This window comes from Schistocerca americana, chromosome 2 (genome assembly GCF_021461395.2).
Source record: "Schistocerca americana isolate TAMUIC-IGC-003095 chromosome 2, iqSchAmer2.1, whole genome shotgun sequence".
In the NCBI taxonomy this organism is placed as follows: domain Eukaryota; kingdom Metazoa; phylum Arthropoda; class Insecta; order Orthoptera; family Acrididae; genus Schistocerca; species Schistocerca americana.
The window spans coordinates 355525741-355551986 of NC_060120.1; the positions used below are offsets into that span (position 1 = coordinate 355525741).

General features: G+C 40.3%; 1 protein-coding gene across 1 annotated transcript in view; it reads right to left on the reverse strand.

The window, feature by feature from the left end:
- Positions 1–527: 527 nt before the first annotated feature.
- The window catches only part of LOC124596339, a 145191-nt gene continuing 119472 nt past the window's right edge, over positions 528–26246 (reverse strand). Inside the window, exons 2-3 of the mRNA XM_047135442.1 lie at positions 2957–3124; positions 528–2803 (exon numbers count right to left, since the gene is read on the reverse strand). Of these exons, the coding sequence (XP_046991398.1) occupies positions 1358–2803; positions 2957–3124 (1614 nt within the window). The 3' untranslated portion in view covers positions 528–1357. The remainder of the gene's footprint in view (positions 2804–2956; positions 3125–26246) is intronic.

Genomic DNA, 26246 nt, shown 5'->3' on the forward strand with positions numbered 1-26246 from the left:
TTTCTGCTCCAGTAGCCTGGTTGTGATTAATTAATACCTTTAAACTCATTGATAAAGTACATTTGCTGCTTTTTCGATAGTGTACTTACTTCACCAAGGTACCATTCAAAACACAGCTTCAGCAGTTGGTCACTGAACGACCATCATTGTAATGAAACATACCACAAATGTGTATCTGTGAATTTTGCTGACACTTGTATTTGCCATTGCAGTGAAGTAGCTTCCACATGTAGTTTACAATTGTCATGGACTAGTTATTTCACTGTGATGTCATATACAATATCGTATCAGCAACATTCATACATATGCATTTCTTGTATGTTGACATGACAAAGAAGAAACCACTATACGATTAGTGTAAACAACATGTAGAATTTTCTTTGTTCTGATAGCAAATACAACAATATTAGCAAAATTCGAAAACCAGCTGAAACCCTATGATGAATCTGTACTCTGAAATGTACATTGGGAAATTAAAAGACAGTAGATGGACTTAATTATTAAGTTTTACATTCATTTCACTGTATTGGATTTTCCCTAATATAGTAACTATGGATGCTATAAAATCATACCTTTTTTATCTTAAGCACAAATAAAATGGCCTCCAATTGTTGTCATTGTTTTCACAAACTGAGGATAGTGAGTAAACTTCTTGACAATCGAGGAAAGCTAAATATGTACACATCTGACAGTGAACATTTCATCAAAAGACAGCAAACTTCATTAGCAAACATGAAAATATTTATATCAAATCAAGGGTCAAAAAGCTTTAAACAGTCAATGACTATCTAAACATGCATATCTGTATAACAGAAATATAATAAATGTTTTATTCAAAATGTTGTTCCACGTAATCATTTTCTTAACAGAAGTATTGCAATATTACCTGAGACAATGAAGTTTATATAGACAAATAAAACATTTCAGAAAATCTTACGAGGTATGTCAATTGTTTTACCTATATACATAAATAATTGACTTTGGAGATTCAATAAGTACATCAACAACAATTATCCTGTGTATTATTGAATACAAATCATATATAATATAATTAATTTAATAGATATGATTTTTTTATGAAAACCCAAAGCTGTGTTCAGATGAACAGAAGCTAGCCACAACATAGTGTGATGATGTGAAGGCAGTATGAAATAAATAAATGTGTATCTCACACTTTCAAAATACGAGGATTATTTTTCTTTGACACTCCTGAATGCTGCTTTCTTTTATTTCCTCTAGCAACTAGAAAAGGAATCTCACAATTTAAGGTATCTGAGGTTAGTCAGTAAAACTCCATTCACATTTATTTCTGGAGTTTTAAGTATGAATTTTTCCATCTGTAATGATAATAAGCAAGCTAATTCTTCTTCACAAGGCCAACAGCATACAAAACTGATGTGCTGTCAGATATATCTTTTCTCTTAACAGTAGTTTTACTTTGGGTGGAGACTGCAGAACGTGTCTTAACTGACAAGTTATTACTCCTGAGCATGCAGTGATTACTTTCAGCATTAGTAGTGGAGCTTATGCTTTTAACATTAGCCATATAAGAATCTTTTATAAGATTATTAATTGGATACATGTCTAGGTTTTTTAATGTTCTGCTTCCAAAGCATTTTAGGCTCTCACATGTCCTAGAAACTCTTAGAAGTGATCTGCAATGATATGGTCTTCTTTGGCAGGTTGTCTTATGTTTAATCAGATGGCCATCAGTTCTGAAAATATTATTGCACTTGGTGCAAATGTGTAGTCTGTGCAAATGAACCTTTGCCATTCTCATTAAAGTTTGCTCTGTTACTTTATGTGTTTGGCCCTGAGCATACCCATGATCATGACATACCCTTCTAAAAACACATTCATTTAGATAATGGAGCTGTCTTAAAATTTTTGAAACAAATTTCTTCCTACAATGTCTGCACTGAAAGAACTTCTGACAAACACTTTTATGCAAGACATGACTCCTCATACATCTGAACAGTTTTTCGCAGTAGGAGCATCTAATAAAACTTGGGGAGAAGGAAGGAACGAATGTGGGTCCTTCAAGAACTGTTTGCAAGGGTAAATCATGCAAGAAGGCATCATACAAGATTGCATTGGTGTAGAACACTTTGTCAGTATAAATTAAGAAATTAGTACTCTCTCCATTTTCGTTCAAACCTGTTAGATATATTACATTATATGCTCCATTTTTATAGTCAGATAGTTCATTCCAATCCACATTTAACACAAATGACTGTCCAACACAGTCACTCTTAGAAACATCTGAAGAATTGTTTGAAACTTGTTGTTGAACTGTATGGTGTGTGATTTCGGATGATGTCCACATAACCTCGTCCGAATACACACTTGATGCACATGTACTTGTAACACAGGAAGAATTAGACAGGATATTATTGGTATTTCTCTGATTTTCATCATTTTCTGCAACAAGGGCCCCAGAGGAATCAGCATACGTTGATGTTGGTGTTTCAGTTCCAGATGTACCATTATCTGAGGGACAAGTGTTGTTCAGTAATGGTGTAACTGATTCATCAGCATGTCTCAGATCTTCTGGTGGGAAAACTACTTCTTCTAGCATACATTCTTCGTCATTATCATGGTAATGATAAACTCCTGTTAAGTAGCAGCAGTTATTACTAGGATTTTTACTGTGTTCTGTGTTAATTATATCTTGAGATGGGTTTTTCAAAACACTGGGACTATTTGATAACCATGTCTGATTTGGATCTTGGTATTCTTCATTGACCTGCTCATCCAGGACTCCATACAGCGTCTTTTCACTACTGCCTACAACCTGGATGTCCTGAAAAGACAAAAGCAATTACTTCAAACAAAAATAGATGAGTGTTCCAAATTTGCTTTATACAATATTTCATTTATTTATTTTGTGCTTACAATTGGTGGTATTGTCTGTGGGACTTGAAGCAAAAAATTATACATACTGTCACAAACTCACCTCATTACTGGCACGAATGCCTATCTTTCCCCTTTGTGGCACTCTGTCTTTTGACAATTTCTGAAGTTTATCAGCTCTTTTACAATTGGTCTTGAACACATAAAACAAGTCGATCTTGTGCACACATTTAGGACAGACATATCTTGAATGCTTATCATCTTTTGACACCTGAAAGAAATTGTAATTTTTAAAACTGCTAAAAGTTGTTATGATACTGATTGTGACTTAAAGTGGATACAATCCAATAAATATAGCTACAAATACACGCAATATATTTTCTTCATAGACCAGTAATGGTATAGACTGACACAGAGTACTGAAAATAGAAAATAGATCGAACAAATCTGAAAAACTGAGAGAAATCTGTCAGGTAATAGCAAACACCAACAAGTTGTCAAAAAGTTATATTGACTGATATTTCTCAAATGCCAAGAAGCAAGAGATTAACCTTTAAAATGTTCATTACATTTTAATACCATCTGTAATGATCATTGTATTGAATGTAGAGCATTATTTTTATGTCTTGTACTTTATAATATCGACTATCTCAAATACAAATGTTGAAACACTAGATTTTTAAAACTACATTTTTGGGTTTGTTTATGTAAAGTGCAAGCCACGCCCAACAATCACTCAAAATTGGACCGCAACTACTCAACACCGACTTCGCCCCACTTATATTATATAGAAGGCTTGGCCAGAAATTAAAGTGACAGAAGTACGATCTCCGGGTCACCAAGTGTTTGGAAGAAACTAGCATTTCTGGCGTGGGTCGGACAAGGCTAAAGCCCTTTGTGTTAGCATAGTTTCCAGGCAGTGGTTGGCATAGCAGAAAGAATACGCAACGGTAATCTGCGGGTTGGGGGTCGTGTCCCTCTGCAGAAAAAAATTTTACGTGCGTTCCAACTAAACAGAAATAATTCCCAATACACTGTAATTATTAATCTATTTATAAAAGGTGTGTAAATGAAAGGAAAGTGAAACTTTGAGAATGTTAATACATTTCCAAGAAGGGGTAGTAATTAAGGCATAAATGAGGACTGCAGAGTATAAATTAAGTACTTTCATTATTATACAGTTCATGATTTACATGTTCTGTGGTGATATGCATCATAAAAACAAGGCGAGCAGTAAAGTTCTCGGCATCTTGCACACCTCATAAACGATTGCAAGATTATTTTTAATTTTTTATAGAAAAGCAAACTTATTATACATTCATAAAATGTTCTCTCTCGTCACACAGTGTGGAAGCACATTTCTTGTAACGCATCATTCTGCCAAATATTGCGCCAACGTAGCTGGCGAGGTACAATGAAATTTATTTGATGCAGTCTCCTGGGCATGTAATTTCTTTTTCTGTCTCGATAAGGGTAGTTTTGAATCTTTTTGATGGAATTCTCTACCTGACGATAAAAACGGACATCACAGATATTGCGCTAGTGGAGTGCTTTCAGTGTGTGTGTGTGTGTGTGTGTGTGTGTGTGTGTGTGTGTTTGTTGGGGAGGGGGGGGGGGCAAGCATCAGTTTAATAGTGCACAATGGCAGTCCATCTTAACAAACCACGTTGCATAATTGTGGACTTGGTTGTACTCTCACTATGAATCAGTTTACAGAAGAAAGTTGATCTCCTGCACGTAGTGCTTGCTCAAAGCGCTAAAAATTTTTTTCCGTATAAGACTGTTGTAAGTTTCCCAGATTTTGACAAAGTAATGAAGACATTCCTACCTGTTCTTCTACATGGCTACTCTGCAATTCACAGTTGAGATCCTGACAGAGGGTTTATCGAACCACTTACACATTATTTTTGCACTGTTCCACACACTACCAGTGCGCAGGACAAACGAACACTTTTCCGTGTGAGCTTAGATTTCTCTTATTTTATTACAATGACCACTTCTCCCTATCTTGGTGGGTGTCAACAAAATATTTTTTGCATCTGGAGGAGAACGCTGAAGATAGAAACTTCATGAAAAGAGCTCGCTGGAAAAAAAAAAATCAACAAATCCTTGTTTTGATGATCGCCACTCGAAATCCTGTATCATGTCCGTGACACTCTCTCCACTATTTCCCGATATACAAAATGTGCTGCACATCTTTGAACTTTTTCGATGTCTTCCGTCCCATACTGCACAGCAATACTCTAGCAGAGGGCGGACAACGGTATCGTAGGCGGTCTTTGTAGTAGACCTACTCCATCTTCTAAGTGTTCTGCCTATAAAACACAGTCTTTTGTTTGTTTTCTCAATAACATTATCCGTGTGATCGTTCCAATTTAAGTTGTTCGCAACTTTAATTTCTAGATATCGTATCTAGTTGAGTCGGCGGTCTTTAGATTTGTCCCATTTATGATATAGCCGATATTAAAGATTCCTTTTAGTATTCATGTGGAGACCTCAGGCTTTTCACTATTTAGGATCAACTGCTACTTTTTACAAGTCTAAATCAATTTGAAATTGGTTTGATCTTCTGATGACTGCTCAGATTGTCTCTTACCGGTATACCGTTTATGTCGACTGGAAACAGCAGAGGGCCTAGAACACTTCATTGGGGAACGTCTGACACTTCTGGTTTACTCGGTGACTTCCCGCCAGTTACGTAGAACTGTGACATTTCTAACCGAAAATCACGAAATCAGTCGCACAATTGAGAAAATACGCCATAGGCACACAATTTGATAAGCCACTTGTGAAGAACGGTACCAAAAGCCTTTTCGAAATCTAGAAACATGGCATCAATTTAAGATCCTCTGTCAATGAAACTCAATACTTTGTGAGAATAAAGAGCTACGCTTCCTCGAGGTAATTCATGATGTTCGAACACAGTGATATGGGTCGTTAATTCATCGGATTACTCCTGCTTCCTTTCTTGGGGTTGTTTGGGGGAAGGAGACCAGACAGCTGGGTCATAGGTCTCATCGGATTAGGGAAGGACGGGGAAGGAAGTCGGCCGTGCCCTTTCAAAGGAACCATCCAGGCATTAGCCTGAAGCGATTTAGGGAAATCACGGAAAACCTAAATCAGGATGGCCGGACGCGGGATTGAACCGTAGTCCACTCGAATGCGAGTCGTTTGCTAGCCACTGAGCCACCTCGCTCGGTTACTTCCTTTCTTGAGTATGCATGTGACCTGTACAGGTGATGGTAATTGGAAGACAAACTGGGACGAAAGCCACACTGGTTTGCGGACAGGGATAATAGAGGCAGGTGCTGGTATGGGTGGTTATGCAGAAGTTGAGAGAGGATGGATTCAAAGACCTTCCTAAACACTGACGTGAGAGTTGCAAGGGAAGGAAGGAGGCCAGAAATCTTTTAGTTATCTATAGATAACGCAGTCGTAACCGAAAGCAGTACTGCATTTCTTGTGGAGGACTTGTTTAATATCGCGTGATGTGAGTAGTGTATTCAGTTGTCTATTTAATGTTGTCCAAGTACTAGAAAGTGGTTCAAGGTGTGAGACAGTGATATCTGTACAGTCATGAACCGTAGGGAATAGTGGTAAGTCGAAAAAGCGTCGTCAGGAATTGTGAAGATATTGGAGAGATAGTATGCGAAGTGATTACTTGGTCAAGTAGGGGATATTTATTGTAGAGAAGAAGGCAGTAAGGTGCAGAATTGTTGCTGGTGACCCAGTGAAAAGGTTCCCAGCACTTTGAGGCGATTATTGGAAATGTAGAGTTATGTCTGGTGCGTGTTTTGCACCTGTCCCAGCGTATGTTTCTGATGTTCCTCTGGATTTGTTAGTGGCAAGAGTGTATCCCAGTCATGAGTCTGTAGGGGCAAGTATTACTGATGGGACTTCCGAAGAAGAAACAGAGCTTATTGCGGGAGAGTGAGACAGATAGGATAGATTGATTTGGTTAGAATATGGGCGGGCATGACATCTAAGAAGGTCTGCTGTAGAAAAGTAGCAACATGGGAGACATCATCACAACACTGGAAGACAATTTGAGTGGCTTGTGATGTGGGTACTGATGGCTTCCTGATAGGCACTCCAGTTGGTGTGGGAGTAGTATTGGATAACTTTAGCATGGACGTTGGGATTCGATACGTGCGGTTTGGGTAACGGGTAGCGTAGGTAGGTTGTTCCAGCTTGTAGGCCTGCCTGGGGACAGTCATGTAGGCACAGGCACAAGTGAGCAGAGGGCAGACAGCTCACACCGTTAAGTCTTGCACTCGAGCCGTAGCATATGAGGTTGTACCTTTGGAAGGGGGTGAGTATTCTCTAAAACGATGGTTATAAACATTAGGTCTTCAGCAGCGGGTGGTGTGTGAAGGGAATTTTTACGATGAATATGGCTATCAATAGGATGAATGGATACCGTTATTTCTTGTTTTGTGGGTGGGGGCTTGATTTTATACTTGGAAGAATAGGTCAGATGAGACTGTTCGCAGATTTTGCATGTGGGAGGGAGACAAGATTGGGGCACTGAGGGCTTTACAATGAGTTTTTTCAGTTAGCGGTGAGGTGATTATAATACAATAGGTTTGGCAACGATAAGACTGGATTTGGGACTGCGAGTTTGAGAATTTAACTTTTTTTATGGAAAATTGGTGCTGTCCCTTTAAATTGTTTGTCTTTTGTGGAGATGAATTCAGTGAACATTCAGGAAAGGATGGCGGAATTATTGAAATTTTTTATTTGGAGGGCTTTATGTGTTCCAGTGTCAGGATGGGAGTTGAATTCAGATTCTACCTCCACACCTGTGATCTCAGAGTCGACCTTGGTAACAGCAGCAGTGTTGGTGGAAGGACAATGGGGAATCTGAATTTGTTTGGTTTCAGGGTGTGGTGGTGGGAGGAGCTAGATGTCCATTGGGATCTAATGTAATGCTGTTGTTGCTGATTTAAGGTCTTAGAAACTACACATTCATGATCATCAAACTTATCGCCCCCCCAGTATGCGATCATGCGATCTGTGTACCCCATCTGTCTATGTCTAGAGTTAATCCCATCTGCAGGTGTCTGGATGTACTCTAAATGCTTGTGTAATTTGTATCTGAGGTGGGACTTAAGTACCAGCCCAGTTTTCACCTAGTGGGACGTGGGAAACCGTCTGAAAACCAAATCCAGGCTGCCTGGCTCACCAGCCTCGTTAATCCGCAAGGTGGACTTGAAACTAAGTCCAGAAAGAGGCATGTTAACATACATGGCTATCATGCAGGTTTTTTTTTTTTTTTTTGGTTATCAGTCTTCTGACTGGTTTTATGTGGCCCACCACGAATCCTTCTCCTGTGCCAAACTCTTCATCTCAGAGTAGCACTTGCAACCTACATCCTCAATTATTTGGTGGATGTATTCCAATCTATCTTCCTCTACAGTTTTTGCCCTCTTCAGCTCGCTCTAATATTATGTAAGTCATTCCCTGATGTCTTGACATATGTCCTACCACTCTGTTCTTCCTCGTCAGTGTTTTCTACGTATTCCTTTCCTCTCTGATTTAGCACAGAACTTCCTCATTCCTTACCTTATCATTCCACCTAATTTTAAACATTCGTCTGTAGCACCACATCTTAAATGCTTCAGTTCTTTTTTATTCCGGTTTTCCCACAGTCCATGTTTCACTACCACACAACACTCTGCTCCAAACATACATTCTCAGAAATTCCTTCCGCGAATTAAGGTCTATGTTTGACACTAGTAGACTTATCTTGGTCAGGAACGCCCTTTTGCCAGTGCTAGTCTGCTTCTCCAACTGTCATTGGTTACTTTGCTGCCTAGGTAGCAGAATACCTTAACTTCATCTACTTCCTGACCATCAATCCTGACGTTAAGTTTCTCACTGTTCTCATTTCTGCTACTTCTAGTTACTTTTGTCTTTCTTCGATTTACTCTCAATCCACATTATATACTCATCAGACTGTTCATTCCATTCAGCAAATCACGTCATTCTTCTTCACTTTCACTCAGGCTAGCAATGTCATCTGTGAATCATATCACTGATATCCTTTCACCTTGAATTTTAATCCCACTCCTGAATCTTTCTTTTATTTCCATCATTGCTTCTTCAGTGTACAGATTGAACAGTAGTGGCGAAATACTATACCCTGTCTGTCACCCACAGTCGCTCGCCTTACATGAAGCCCTTTGGGCAACACTAGTGCCACTGTGGACAACAGCATACTGCAATCAGACAAAAAGGAGTTGAAAGGGGCATTTCACAGTACACCCATGCTTTCCCGCTAGCTGTGGACTGGGTCAAGATTGTGTTGACCACAAGTTTTTGGTAGCTTGACACTCGTCATGGATCATAAATCCAAGCACATCGTACTTGGTCGTCCACCCTTACTGCTCCCACTTGGCTCTTGTACATATTGTATATTACCAGTCTCTCCCTTCAGCTTACCCCTACTTTTATCAGGATTGCAGCATTTTAAATTGTTTAACGCCTTTTCCCGGGTGATAAAATCTATGAACGTCTATTGATTTTTCTTTAGTCTCGCTTCTATTATCAATCACAACGTAAGAATTGCACCTCTGGTGCCTTTACTTTTCCTAAAGCCAAACTGATCGCCATCTAACACATCCTCAATTTTCTTTTCCATTCTTCTGAATATTATTCTTGTCAGCAACTTGGATGCATGAGCTGTCAGCAACTTGGATGCATGAGCTATTAAGCTGATTGCGCGACATTTCTCACACTTGTCGGCTCTTGCAGTCTTCGGAACTGTGTGGATGATATCTTTCCAAAAGTCAGATGGTATGTCGCCAGACACACACATTCTACACATCAAAGTGAATAGGAGTTTTGTTGCCTCTTCCCCCAACGATCTCAGAAATTCTGATGGAATGTTACCTATCTCTTCAGCCTTATTTTATCTTACGTCCTTCAAACCTCTCTTAAATTCTGATTCTAATACTGTATCCCCCATCTTTGCTATATCGACTCCTGTTTCTTCTTCTATCACATTAGACAAATTTTCCCCTCATAGAGGCCTTCAATGGACTCTTTTCACCTATCTGCTCTCTCCTCTGCATTTAACAGCAGAATTCCCATTGCAATCTTAATGTTCCCACCTTCGCTTTTAATTTTACCGAAGGTTGGTTTGACTTTCCTTTATGCTGAGCCAGTCCTTCCCACAATCATTTCTTTTCGAATTCTTCACATTTTTCATGCAGCCATTTCGTCTTAGCTTCCATGGACTTTCTATTTATTTCATTCCTCGGCGACTTGTATTTCTGTATCCCTGAGTTTCGCTGAACATTTTTGTACTTCTTTCTTTCGTTGATCAACTGAAGTATTTCTTCTGTTATTCATGGTTTCTTCGCAGTTCCCTTCTTTGTGCCTATGTTTTTCTTTCCAACTTCCATGATTGTCCTTTTTAGAGATGTCCATTCCTCTTCAACAGTACTACCTACCGATGAGCTATTCCTTATCGCTGTATCAATAGCCTTAGAGAAATTCAAGTGAATCTCGTCATTCCTTAGTACTTCCGCATGCTACTTCTTTGTGTATTGTGACTCCCCATTAATCTATTAAACTTCAGCCTACTCTTCATCACTACTACATTGTGATCTGAGTCTATATCTGCTCCTGGTTAAGTCTTACAATCCAGTATCTGATTTCGGAATCTCTGTCTGACCATGATGTAATCGAACTGAATTCTTCCCATATCACCCATCATTTTCCAAGTTTACCTCCCCCTCTCGTGATTCTTGAACAGAATATTCGCTGTTACTACCTGAAATTTATTGCAGAGCTCAATTAGCCTTTCTCCTCTCTCATTTTTTGTCCCAAGTACATATTCTCCTGTAACCGTTTCTTCCGCTCCTTTCCCTACAGTTGCATTCCAGTCCCCCATGACTATTAGATTTTCATCTCCCTTTACGTACTGTATTACCCTTCCAGGTGCCTCGCATACTTCGTGTCTCCTGACCTTCAGCTTGCGACGTCGACATTTATACCTGAACTATCCTTGTCAGTGCTGGTTTGCTGTCGACACAATGCTATCACTGAACTGTTCACAGTAACACACACTCTGCCCTACCTTCCTGTTCATAACGAATCCTGCTCCCGTTATACCGTTTTCTGTTGATATCACCCTGTACTCATCTGACCAAAAATCTTTGCCTTCTTTCCATTTCAATTCACTGACCCCTACTACAGGGTGGTCCATTGATCGTGACCGGACCAAATATCTCATGAAATAAGCGTCAAACGAAAAAACTGCAAAGAACGACACTTGTCTAGCTTGAAGGGGGAAACCAGATGGCGCTATGGTTGGCCCACTAGATGGCGCTGCCATAGGTCAAACGGATATCAACTGCCTTTTTTAAAGGTAGGAACCCCCATTTTTTATTACATATTCGGATAGTACGTAAAGATTCGTTTTAGTTGGACCACTTTTTTCGCTTTGTGATATATGGCACTGTAATAGTCACAAACATGTGGCTCACAATATTAGACGAACAGTTGGTAACAGGTAGGTTTTTTAAATTAAAATACAGAACGTAGGTACGTTTGAACATTTTATTTCGGTTGTTCCAATGTGAGACATGTACCATTGTGAACTTATCATTTGTGAGAACGCATGCTTTTATAGCATGATTACCTGTAAATACCACATTAATGCAATAAATGCTCAAAATGATGTCCGTCAACCTCAGTGCATTTGGCAATACGTGTAGCGACATTTCTCTCAACAGCGAGTAGTTCGCCTTCCGTAATGTTCACACATGTATTGACAATGCGCTGACGCATGTTGTCAGCCGTTGTCGGTGGATCACGATAGCAAATATCCTTCAACTTTCCCCACAGAAGGAAATCCGGGGACGTCAGATCCGGTAAACGTGTGGGCCATGCTATGGTGCTTCGACGACCAATCCACCCGTCATGAAAAATGCTGTTCAATACAGCTTCAACCGCACACGAGCTATGTGCCGGACATCCATCATGTTGGAAGTACCTCGCCAGTCTGTCATGCAGTGAAACATTTTGTAGTAACATCGGTAGAACATTACGTAGGAAATCAGCATACATTGCACCATTTAGATTGTCATCGATAAAATGGGGGCCAATTATCCTTCCTCCCATAATGCTGCACCATACATTAACCCGCCAAGGTCGCTGATGTTCTACTTGTCGCAGCCATCGTGGATTTTCCGTTGCCCAATAGTGCGTATTATGCCGGTTTACGTTACCGCTGTTGGTGAATGACGCTTCGTCGCTAAACAGAACTCGTGCAAAAAAAAATCTGTCATCGTCCCGTAATTTCTCTTGTGCCCAGTGGCAGAACTGTACACGACGTTCAAAGTCGTCGCCATGCAATTCCTGGTGCATAGAAATATGGTACGGGTGCAATCGATGTTGATGTAGCATTCTCAACACCGACGTTTTTGCGTTCCCGATTCTCGCGCAACTTGTCTGCTACTGATGTGCAGATTAGCCGCAACAGCAGCTAAAAGACCTACTTGGGCATCATCATTTGTTGCACGTCGTAGTTGACGTTTCACATGTGGCTGAACACTTCCTGTTTCCTTAAATAACGTAACTATCCGGCGAACGGTCCTGACAAATGGTTCAAATGGCTCTGAGCACTATAGGACTTAACATCTGAGGTCATCAGTCCCCTAGAACTTAGAACTACTTAAACCTAACTAACCTAAGGACATCACACACATCCATGCCCGAGGTAGGATTCGAACCTGCGACCGTAGCGGTCGCGCGGTTCCAGACTGAAGTGCCTAGAACCGCTAGGCCATTCCGGCCGGCTACGGTCCTGACGCTTGGATGATGTCATCCAGGATACCGAGCAGCATACATAGCACACATCCGTTGGGTATTTTGATCACAATAGCCATACATTAACACGATATCCACCTTTTCCGCAATTGGTAAATGGTCCATTTTAACACGGGTAATGTATCGCGAAGCAAATACCGTCCGCACTGGCGCAATGTTACATGATACCACGTACTTATACCTTTGTGACTATTACAGCGCCATCTGTCACAAAGCGAAGAAAGTGGTCCAACTAAAACATTCATATTTCTTTACGTACTAGACGAATATGTAATAAAAAATGGGGGTTCCACTGGTATGCTGATGATTACCACATAAAAATTGACTTATATCACTTGTTTGAGATGGAGAAAGAGTCTTGGTGGAGGGACAACACCTTCCGGGGATGACTAGCACCAAAACAGTGATCGCATACATGACTGCAATACGAGGAATCAACCGAAACAGAACACCAAGCCATCAGCTATCCCCTCACCATGAAAGACGAGTTTAAATGTAAAGGCTGTCAATCACCTTTGGATAGCTGTTAGAAAATGCTCTACAATGCTGCAAAACTCTTCCTGTTCCCATACGTTGTGACTGGCTTTTATTTAAAATCATACAGTGTGTGTGTTGGGGGGAGCAGCAGCAACATAATAATTTACACCGTGTGATGTCCAGCTTTCAGTCAGAGCCAATGGACCACAACTTGTTAATGTCAGTTTAGAACCTGACACAGACCTTGAAGTCTGTGGCAGAGAACACAAAATATATGGCGGTGTATGAAGCTGTATCATATGCTGCTTGGACATGTTACAGCAGAAAAAAAAAACAATATTTGAAACAACACAGGGACCTCCTCTTGCGATTGATAGTATAGCCTGTGGGATATGGTCGTCGTCCTCCTACAATACAGGCAATGACACTTTACACTGGTCTGTGCTGGCGACTGAGTGGATCAATACCTGTATATTTAATGGGGATTGGCGCATATGCTCGATGCCAGCACACTGACGGTGCTTGTTTTCGACATATACATCGGAAGACAGGGATACAGTAAAAATATTATCGAATTCTCTACCTGGATGCTGTTAGCAGAGTTTTTGTAGTTCGTGTTTTTTTTTCCTCTGATGGATGATATAAAATAACGCTGGCAGAGAGAATGTTTGGGTGGCAAATGTGAATGCACCCTGAGGGGTCGCAGATCTGATTCAGACTGTCTGTAGTTTGGTGCAATGCGGTAGCGAAATCCTCGTCCTTTGGAAATGCTCCACAATGCTCCAAAACTCTTCCAGTTTCAATAAGTTGTCACTGTCTTTATTTAAAATCATCCAGTGTGTGTGTGTGTGTGTGTGTGTGTGTGTGTGTGTGTGTGTGTGTGTTGTGGGGGAGAAAGCTTCGTTTGCCGTTGGCCTTACACATTATACATTATTGGTGGAGCTACAACAACATTGCCCCTTTCCACCGACTGGTCAAAACATGGTCCCGTCGCACTAACTCAGCTTACTCTGTTTCTACACAGGTTGCACGATGTGGTAGATATAGCGCTATCCTATTTCTGCTCAGTTCCGACTTAAATTGGAACACAGCTGCAGAGACTCAGGAACATTTACAAGATGCATAGAGGCTGCCTAAAGAATTACATTGGAGTTCTATGACCACTGTTGCACATAGGTTCGAAAAAGGTGACTCGTTTTGAGATATGAGAGTGCCACAAATATGATTCACTAGTGGCTGTAATCATTAAAAGACATCTCCATAGGATCCAATGCAGGTATGTGGTTGAATGGAAAAACTTGATTCCAAATCGCAGATAGCATTTCTATTACAAAGTGTAACACCATAAATTTGAAAAGCCAGTGTATTGGTCATAGCATTTTGTACATTTCTTACGACCTCAATATAGCATTGCATTTTCTTTTTAAAGTGATTCGTCACATAGCATGCCATCTACTATATGTGATCTTTCTCAATCAGCCATCGGCTATAACCCAGTGGATATATCGCAGAAACTGTGACATGGCATCGAGATAGAATGCGTTACAAATACTGTGAAAGTAACCAGCGGTGGCATGAGGGACTTTCAAATATCGGCTTCATACCATGTTCCTTAACCTAATTACGAGGTTACACTGCTGGCGACGTGCACACTGCGCTTTCGGCCTGTTAATACCACCCCGGCGATTACCATCTACATTCAATGTCAAGGTATTTGTGTGGAAGACCACTTCATTCGGAAGCAATACCATACCTCGATTTATAAAGCCTGTATAGTTCTCAACATGGATATCGTTAGCAATACTTGTCTGCGCTGGTAGAACCAAGACCCCTTGTGACACTAACACAGCCGTTGCAACGTGTTTTCTTAATAGCTGGTCGCTTATAAGACATTTACGTCTCTGTTGCTAAGACACACGGGTACCACTCGCAAGAAAAACAAATGAGACATAGCCATGTATTGCAGATTTTCACTCAATATTGTTTGGTATCACCAGCATTCAGTTATTGGCGAAGTACTTAGTGATAGATTCGCTTTGATCAACAGCCTTATAAAGTATGTGTGTGTTCCAACATGAGCAAAGAAAATGACTATGACCTGTTGTAAGGAAGGAATGGATTTGACATGGAAAGCTGCGACACCCGTAAGGGGAATAAAAGATTTTTTTACGTGACAAAATTATGTCCAGTCATAAGAATGCTATAGATATTTATGTTTCCAGACTCACAGTCGTCAGCAGGGGTTTTTCCAATACCTCACTCCTTGCCGAATGCCGTTAGCTTGACACTGCAATCGTAATATTTAATTGTAAGTACAGTGATAAAACATATGTGGCTGGTTTCCTAGGACGATTCTGTCTGGCGTACGAGGAGCGCGTATCGGCGGTGGCCTGTGGCCGGAACGATTGACATACCTGGCTTATGGTGGGACCTATCCGGACTGAAGAACCCGGCTGAGGTACCGGTACACGAAGGTAGCTCACCTAACCCTGTAGCCCTCTAGGTGGGTGAATAACGAACGAATACTCAGTGTGTGTTGGGCAACCTTCTTGATCACGTGTTCTCTGTGGAAATTTGGGAAGTTCAATATCGGCGTGTGTTTGCACTGGACAATTATTCCCTCCCAAGCAAACTGTCCGGTTGACTGCTTCTACACATTTCCCATCATCATTTGAGAGAACATTGTGGAGCGTTTTCTGTGCGTCTAGATGGTGAAAGACAGATGAAAGAGACGTTTGCTGATTCTCGAGGCGAGAGAAACACTTCCATTGACTTTGTGAAGTAGAATGATGGTTTGGAATCTGTTGTATCACTGATTTCGGTATACGCGAGTAGAACTACTGTTTCTTCTATTTATTCTTCGCAGACAGGATGAGTTTCTAATTACTCACTGGCTTGCAGCATGTTCTACCTCACTGCACTTCACTACAGTTTCGAGTTTCTAAAGAAAACTTCCACTCTTTATCTTCGGAATAGTACTGTGCAAGTGACACTGCTATGAGCTTGATATCGAGAACTATCACGTATATGCGATGATATTCTGGCAAACCATGTGAAACACTTGTGTTCTTGTAAGCCAGAATATGGAGATGGGTGTGGAAAAGCATGGCAGCAGGCATGCAAGCAAGCAGGTCAAGGCCGGAAACAGTAATGCCTATGCCCAGAGGGAAACCAGCCCTGCCTTTGTACAACATTTCGGAGAGTGACCACTGTTCGTGAAGGGCGCTTTGATTGCGCGTCAGGCCAGCGAGTGTGTGGGGGCAGTTGACTCTTGAGTGTTCACGGCGGTGGATGACCGACCGACCTCGTGGGAAATGTGTATTTCAAATGGCTCTAAGCACTATGGGACTTAACATCTGAGGTCATCAGTCCCCTCGACTTAGAACTACTTAAATCTAACTAACCTAAGGACATCACACACATCCTTGCCAGAGGCAGAATTCGAACCTGCGACCGTAGCAGCAGCACGGTTCCGGACTGAAGCGCCAGAGGCAGAATTCGAACCTGCGACCGTAGCAGCAGCGCGGTTCCAGACTGAAGCGCCTAGAACCGTTCCGCCACAGAGTCTGTCTTCGCGGTATATGTGCGAATGTGTGGTAATAATAATTAGCGTATGGCACTGGTGGCCGGGAGACCCCTCACGGGGCGGTTCGGCCACCGATCCAAAAGTTCTTTAACGCCACTACGGCGACTTGCGAGTGAATGAGGATGAAAGACACACAACACCCAGTCATTTAGAGGCAGAGAAAGATCTCTGACCCCGCCGGGAATCGAACCCGGGACCCCGTGCGCGGGAAGCGAGAACGCCACCGCAAGACCACGAGCCGCGGACGCGTGTCTGGTGGTCAATAGCTATATGCAGGATACAGAAGTGATTATTTTATATGGTGCAGGATATGAATTGTGTTTACTACGTCCATATGCTATGTGGTGAAATGGCCCAGTTGGAGATCAGTCATGCTGAAGAAAAATTCAAGCTTTCCTCAACAGTAGCAGAGCAATGTAATTAAGGAAGTGTCTTTCCATATTTCATGATCTGTAGACAACTTTTGCAGGGTTTAACTGTCAGTGCAATATGACTGCTGTATGTTTTTTTTCTGATCTGTACTAAATAGTTTGCTTCTGAAAGTCCTGTCTGCAGAAAATGGTGGACAGTGCTCCCATACCGGCAACAGCACCAGTTTGGCGGGTAAATTCAGTAAGAGCCAATCAAAATGCTCCATTCACAAGACATCCTTTCTACAGGGCATAGGAGCCTCTACAGACTGGTTCGAACAAAGTGGGGAAAAGTATCTACAGAAAGTTCTGTTGCATCTGGAGAGCGACGCGATATCTTCTTTTTTCGGGAGTTCAGAGACAGCTTTTGTGGGATGCTGTCCCTCACCCACCTTTGTGGCTTTAGGGCATCTGCAGACCAGCAGCTGTAGGATATCGAAAATTCACCGAAAATTCCAGGCATTTTTCCGTCTGTAGGAGAGTGGTTCGAATTCCGTTTGTGCAATTGTTCTGATTTTCCGGTCTGTGCTTATATACCTGTGTGTGCTTCTAGAAGTGGGGAAATAACATCTCTGACTCCAGCAGCAGTAAACAAAACTAAGCCCACTCACTGATTCAGAAAAGTAGTGAACACCACAGCAGATGAAGGACTCTGAAATTTTTCGCCCTTTCTGGCAGTGCCTTCAAACAAGTAACTAAATCTCGAAAAGTGGTAAACGTTCTGTTTTTAGAGTTACAGAGACATTTATTTCGACTTCCAAATATCGTCGTTTTGGGGTGTAAAACCAGATACTGCAGCTGATATCGGTTTCGGAATCTGTTTCTCACAAAAGGATGTGAAGTGTCTTAGGGAGGTTTCGCAAGAGTGCAGCGATCTTGTTTTAGAGTCCATGGTCGAGTGTCGCGGTATACATCGCAAAACTGACGCAAACTACTGTGCAGCGATCTTTTTTGAAAGTGTATTTAGAGACATATTCTGTTACATTTCATTACTCCTGAAGCAGCTCGTGCTCAAGGACAAGGGTATTTCCCACAAAAGTCATTCTCTCTCTCTCTCTTTCTCTATTTAGTTCCTGTGATATCTTCGAGTTATGTATGTGATAGTTTTCCACAACACCCCATGTAATTATTCCCAAAGCAGTTGTATTCAAAAGCAAAGGGTATCCGTGCGCCATGGATGGGAAGGAGGAGGAAGGCTGTGGGTATTTCCGACGCGACAGGAAGTACGGGGCCGCAACTGCGGCTACCACGTGGCCGTGTCGTAAGCCAGCAAAGAGTCTTGGGGCAGGGCGCCCGTCGCGTTGCCTCTCTTCCAGCGAGGCACGAAGACTCTAGGATGAATGTCTTTCTCTTGCGCTTTGGAACATTGAGAGGACTTTTATCGAATGATCTACGGTTACAGCACACGTTTTTATCAACACGAGTTGCGAAGTGCGACTTAGCCCCATCCTGCTGCACATTTATCAGCATGAGTTGCGAAGTGTAACTTAGTCCTATTCTGCTGCATATTCATTATCTCTTGAAGCGTATTCGTCTTCACCAAATATCATTGCTATCGACCACAGTCCTCAGATGCATAATTACAGCAAATATACTACTCCTTCTCCAGTACAGACCTGTCATCCACTGAACACATTAAACAATTACGGCCGTCCTCCCAGTAAAGCACATGACACAGACTGAGTCCTTTTCCCGCCATTTTTCCCCAGACCACTATCTTGGATTACGTCATGGGAGGGGCAGGGGGGCGGGAGGGGGGGGGGGGGAAGGACGATAGTCGTGCTCTGGTGGCAAAGTTGTGAACTAGGTCTGTTGGAATGCGGACCTGGATGGAGCTACTGCCTATGGGAGCGCAAATAATTTAAATAAACAATGCATACAAAATAAAGACTTAGATCCGTCCTATCCGGCAGTCCAGCACTGACGGAGTCCTTCTCCCACCAATTTCCAGACGGGGTAGGGGAGGGGAGAGGGTTAGGTTAGTGGAGGTATAGTCCGTTCATCATAAGAATAAACCTGATGTAAACATTACGCCATGTATTCTTCCGCGTTTGCTTGAATCTCACTGGATTTCATATCACATGGAGCGGAAGCCAAGCTGTGACCTTCAGTCACGTACGATCATATGGATACGTTTAATGCTGTGTTTGCTGCACACAGACTGAGCGATAGTGTGGGACAACAGGTTTATCGGCGCATAAAACGTGGACAGCAATGGCAAGCCAACGGTCCAACTAACCTGCAATGATGTGTGCAGACGTAAAAAGAAAAATGGTTCAGATGGCTCTGAGCTCTATGGGACTTAAAATCTGAGGTCATCAGAAAAAGAGAGACAAGCAAAGAAACAATACAGCTTAGAATGTCATATAATTTTAAAAAAAGAATGAAATGGTATTCGGAAAAACTCCAGCAACACCGCCGCTTCTTAGGTGACCAGACGGAGAACAAAATGCTCTCGTTCTCACCTGACATAGTACTCTAATTACAAACAAGAGTGATGAAAATTTCTAAATTAAACATACGGTATTTTTTCTGAGCGAGCTGTGTCTGATGCACTAGCATTCTGCAGAGATTTCACCGCACTGTTGAATATTGAGGTCATTGAAGATATTACTTACAGTCAGTCGTCTGGCAATCTCTTATATGAATCCTAGCAATACATTTGAGTTCTGGAAGTGTCACCTGCTACGCTGATAACGAGGCTAACAACAAAATCCATGAACCCTACAAGGCCCCGCATTTTCTCCTTTTATGACGAGCCGGAGTTCGGCAGTGCCATGTGAAAAAGCTGCGTGCGTTAGTTCAAGTACGTCTGGCAGCTTAACAGTCATGTTATTTCTCAAGCAAAATCCGTAACTTGACTCCAGATCAGTTCTGTTGGGTTCATACTGTAATGCTACAGTGGCAAATCTAAAAATGCAGCACTTGCATGGTGCGCTAGGTGCTGTGAAAATGATCGTTTTCAGTTTCTACGATACTTATCTAAGTCTGTGGTATAAAATGATGGACATAGTCCAAATAAAGAGTATTTGGATTTCATTTTTGCCTTAAAATATTAAATCGTTATGTTTTCTTAATTTAAGCAACTTTTATTGAGTCTTTCTTAAAATATCGATGATTAGGAATTTGTATTTTAAATGAAAACAGGAATTTCGCGTGCAATATGTAAATACAAAGATACTGTTTGCAACAATGTGGTCTGGGACTTCACAGTTGGTAGTCCCCTTTCAAAAATTAACTCGTTTTACGATTAAAATATTCTGAGAAGCAGCTTTTACAGGGGGACTAGTTACACGAGCTGTCTGATTGGATTGTGTGTTCATTTACAACAGAGACACTGTATTTTGATCAGTGTAAAATTATTTATTTGTTACTTTCGGTAGGACCACAGAGCCACAACTACTTTGTTATTGAATGAGTCGATACGTAGTTTACAGAATGCTGATTACAAAATTTATAATTAAAGAATTAATAAAACCCGAAGAAACAGGGTATACGAATAAATAACAATCACAGAGAAGAATTCTCAGCTTCAGCGAGGAACTCCTCTACAGAATAGGTGTGTGCTACTCTGAAATCTTTCAACTTAAAAAGAGAGGTCACGATGTCGGGATCGCAGATTTACTTCAAACTTTGTACACTTCTAGTAAGCCATTAAAACAACACAATGTGCAAGTGCTAAATGCAATTCCGAGAAAATCGCAAGAGAAGTTTTACGCGTGTATTATGAACCTGATCCATATGTGCGAAGATGCCCGCCGTAAGAAGTTATTGCCGTCAAATAGTTAGCGTTCGCCCTTAGAAAGAGGGTCGTGAACGAGGCCACGGTTCGTATTTGCCACCACTTGTTTTTGAATCCATATTTTTTTTATCACAGGTCACAAACTTGTACGACATTTGAGAAGTAATATAATGATGGAAAAAAGACGTGCATTTTCATGAAGTGATAGTGAATTTCATATGTTATTTGACTACTTACTATTTGTAATTAAATTTTCAAGGGCGAGGCACAGGCTTGGAAAGACCAAGTCAAGCCTCGATAAATAGTGATGTGGATGACGTTATTCGCACTCAGTAACATAGTAAATCACAATGTGCCAGGCCACAAGACTAATGTACAATTCCTAGTCGGATGTACTCCCGACATCACACGTTGCAAGGTGGCACTTGTCATGCACACATGGAAAACATAAATCGAAACTTCATGAAAATGCACGTGCCTTTTTCATTATATTACCTCTCAAATGTATATAAATTGAAAAATGTGACCAGTGATGAAAAAAATATAGGTTAAAAATAAGCCTTGGCAGGATTCGGACCGTCGCTTCGCCCCGATCCTCTTGTCACTGGCGAACGCTAACCACTTTACTACAATAACTTTTTAAAGCCAGTGCCTTAGCGCATACAGATCAATTACATAACAGATGCGTAAAATTTCTCTTGCGATTTCTCGGAATTGCCCGAGTATTGCACGTTGCACCTTACACATTATGTTTTTTTTAATGGCCTACTAACGGTGTACAAAATTTGAAGTAAATCCGTGAGCCCAATGTCGTGCCCTCCCCTTGTTAGATTTGAATGGGTTTTATCACTTTTCTTATTTATGCTGGAAATCTGCTGTATTATGCATACTTTTCTGTCTAATGCTTAAGGCAGCGTTATCCAAATGAACATAGCTTTCCCATCTATTTTTCACTTAATTTCTTCTCAATGAGTCAGACACCTGAGCTACTACCTACACGGAATTCGCAAACTGACACCGCAGACCAGTCTGAGCTCCCTTTTCTGTGCTTAAAATACTCTAGATGAGTACACCGAGTTGCCCAAAACAGATAATACAGCGAAAATAAATACAGCTAGCAAGCCTTCGTGTTTAAGGGTCAGAGACAGTGGAGATTATTCGTATGTCGGAGACAGCGGCATTCAGCTTATGCACAAGGTGTTGAACGTGATGTTCGTATTTATTTATGAAACACTGATTATGTGCACGATAATACACACACAGATACATTTAGATACACGCGTGACAAGTTTACTGTACTTAATTTACAAGGTGCCCAGGAGGAAGGGTCAATATTCAGGGATACGACAGGTATGCTCATTTGAAGCAAAAAGCTTCGTATGGACATATGCCCTATTCCGAATGGTTTGCGATACAGAATACATGTAATGTACATTTGCGTTTGGGCTAGTGGCGCTGCTGCTCTCATTAGGGAACGTGTAGATGCGCTCAGACAAGGAACACAACATGTTGTCCCAAGAGTGCACAAAAGCTTTGGAGTTGACGGTGGAGTATTGGAACATTTAATGTGAACTGTACAACAGCTGTAATGTGACATGTACGATAATGCTTAAAGGTGAACGTGAAACTGGTATTTTCCAAAACGCATGTCGTAATGTTTAGTACCTGTTGACCATGTAGAAACTATCAATGTATTGAATAATACAGAAAATAAATAACAGTGTACATTAAAGACGTTCTGTCTCGGAAATAATTCAGAAAAGTGCATCCTTATAAAGTTGTTTTGCTTCAAATCATCATTCCTATTACATACCAGAATACTGACCATTCCTCCTGGGGCATCGTGCATAACATAATAAGCAATATTAATACTGACTACAGAAATGAATGAAATAAAAATATATGAGACAATGTACTACCCACACCAACATAAAGCTTCCCAATAACTAAAAAAAACAGTACACTAATTTTGCAAACTGGTGTTGATATCTTCATTACATTTCATTTAAATAATCTTTAAGTGTATAACAAATTTTCTTCAAGTTACACATTTTTAACAGGTTTCTGAGGTAATTTAAGCCGTGTTCCTCGATATTGTTTTGAGTTTTCATTTTATATTTTCGTTTTAGGTGCAGGCATTCACTAGTTCTTGTTTTATGTAAGTGTGTAGAGCTATCTGTGACATATTGGGTTATATGTTTCCTTATATCCACTAATGTTTGGAAAATCATATTCTCAGGGGAGAGTCAAGACTCCTAGCTCTTTAAATAATTCCAGGTAGTAAGCCCACACATTCATCATTATTCTAAGAGCGATATTTCGTAATTTCAAATTTGTTTCTTATCCTATCTGAGCCCCCGAAAATTGCATCATATCTAGCGCATACTAACTTATTTTTAGGCAATTACTATTACACTTCCAAGAAAGATTTACATCTACCCTCTACCCTAAAAATTCTAAATGATTGACTTCATTGAGTATTTGGTCTTACTGACTATCTGACCACCTTTAGGCAACAAAATTTCGCTTTTATAACACTACCATGTCAGAAACAGTATGCACTGCGATTTATTACAGTAAAGCGTAAATCTACTCTCTGAGAGCCACATGCTGATTGCTACTAACTACCCTTTTAGTTACATCGTTTATATTACTTTCCACATCTTTGACAATGACACTTCTATCATATTCAAAGAACAGTTTGGTGTCATCTGTAATTTTTAATGGTAACTGATATAGAGGGTACAGCACATCGATTTTTTTTAACAATTATTCCTCAGCACAACCTACCCTGCAACACCCTTACAAACTTTTCACACTATTTTTGACTACCTTCTATATCAACAAAAACCAATGGAGCCAGACCAAAAACACCACCACCCAGTTTAAATTACCGCTATCTCTTCCCTATTTTAAATATTTTTGGAAGGTGGTTCTTAACAGCCATCAAGTAATGTATAAAATTTATGTTTGACCATCACTGCTTTATTATTTAAAACTCAAATATCGACCAGTTTCAGTCACAAACCATCTTCATATATTCTATCCAAATGTACAAAAAAATACATGTAGCATACAGGAAATGTTACAAATTCTTTCCAAGAAGTGCAAAATATACATGAATACTTACAGGGCTACGACAGTTTAAGCCACAAAATCACACCTGTCACTACTTAAATAATGGCCACATCTGATATGTAGAGCTCCTCATGAATTCCAGTATACCAAGACTTTTAAAAGCAAGCATACTAACGATATGCCAAACAAAGCAGTATTGAAGGGAAGATAAGAGATATAACCATTACAATTGGGGATTTGGTCAAAGATTTTTAGGAAGTATCTTTGTTATGTGGTACAAAAGTATTTCGATGATAAGTTTCTTGCAGAATACATGGGACTGGACTATATTTGGCGAACATCTTTGTATTGTTTTGCATGCAAACAGAAGGGTAAATTGGCTGCGGAAATAGCAGAAAAGTTAAAGTGGGGGGGGGGGGGGGGGGCACTTTCATGAGTAGTAAAATCCCAGTGGTTATAGGGTTCAGAAATGACCCTTTTTTACAGTAGGGAGGACAGAAAGAAGCCAAATTTTAAGAGAGGTTAGAACTGAGACAAACCTTCAGTTTGAGAAAGAAACCAAAAAGCATAATTCTAGCTTATTACATCAGCATAAACAGCTATTGGTTAAGAATTTTCAACAGTCAGAAGGTATTTTAACTCTGTCCTATTTTAACTCACTCAATGTGAAATATCTTTATTGCATCAAAATATTCGAGGACTGAGAAATAAAATTAATGAATTAACTATCTCCATAGATGAATTAGAGCCTTCAAACCCAGCTGACATAATCTGCCTCTCTGAACATCATGTGGCCACAGGTATAGAACTTTTAAGTGTTACAGGGTTTAGGTTAGCATCTCACTTTTGTAGATCAGAAATGGAGAAAGGAGGAGTAGCCACATTCATCAGGAACTGTCATAAATTTAAGAACATATATATTCTTAAATTTTGCTTGGAACAGCATAAATATTAAGTGTATATCGAGCACCTGCAGTTAACTTTAATCTGTTCATAAACCACCTTGAAGCTGTACTGGCCCATTTAACAACAAAAAACAAAGAAATAGTGGTTGCTGGTGATTTCAATGTAGATTTCCTTAAAGACTCTCCGAATAAGATCTCATTTGAGTTAGTGAAACTATCATTCAACTTAATTCCCACTGTAAAGTTCCCCACTAGGGTAGCCAAATGCTCACAAACAGCCATTGATAATATCTTTATAGAAAAGTCCAATGAACAAAATTATATTACAAAACCAATAGTCAATGGCCTCTCAGACCATGACATGCAGTTCCTTCTGTTAAATGTTAATACTGAACAGGATATAAAAGCTCTTAGATCTGAGCTCAAGAGGGTAATCAATAAGCCAAAAATTTATTGTTTTAGGACACTCCTCAGAGAAATTCACTGGACTGATGTTTACAGTGCTCATGGCATGACTGAAAAATATAACACTTTTGCTAATAAAGTGCTTACCTTATTTGAACACAGTTTTCCCAGCAAAATCTACAAAGAAGCCATGGATTACTCAAGGACTAGTGGTATCTTGTAAAACAAAAAGAAGACTGTATCTGTCAATCCGAAACAGTTCTGATGTTGATGCTATAGCACGTCACAAGAAATACTGCAAAATATTAAAGACTGTAACACGCATATTAAAGCAAATATATTACAAGGAAAATATAGTCATATCAGACAACAAAATAAAGACTATATGGGATATAGTGAAGGAGGAGACCAGTAGAACCAGACATGAAGAGGGACAAATAGCATTAAGACTAAATGATACATTGGTGACAGATGTGTATAGTGTTGCAGAACTTTTTAACAAACATTTTATAACTGTCACTGAAAATATGGGGTTGTCAGGTTCGGTAGATGCTGCTATGGAATACATCAGACCAGACATTTCAAGTAACTTCCGTAATATGAATTTGACCCTCACTATCCCAGCAGAAATAATAATATGAATTTGACCCTCACTATCCCAGCAGAAATAATGTCTATCATAAAATCTTCAAAATCAAAAACACCTAGTGGGTATGATGAAATATCAACAAAGTTAATTAAAGAATGTGATTCTGAGCTAAGTAACATATCAAGCTATCTGTGTAACCAGTCGTTTATCAGTGGAATATTTCCAGAATGGTTGAAATATGCTGAAATTAAGCCAGTGTTTAAGAAGGGAGATAAAGAAATAGCATCAAATTTCCATCCAATTTCTGTTGTTGTCAGCATTCTCAAAAATTTTAGAAAAAGGAATGTACAATCGGCTTTAT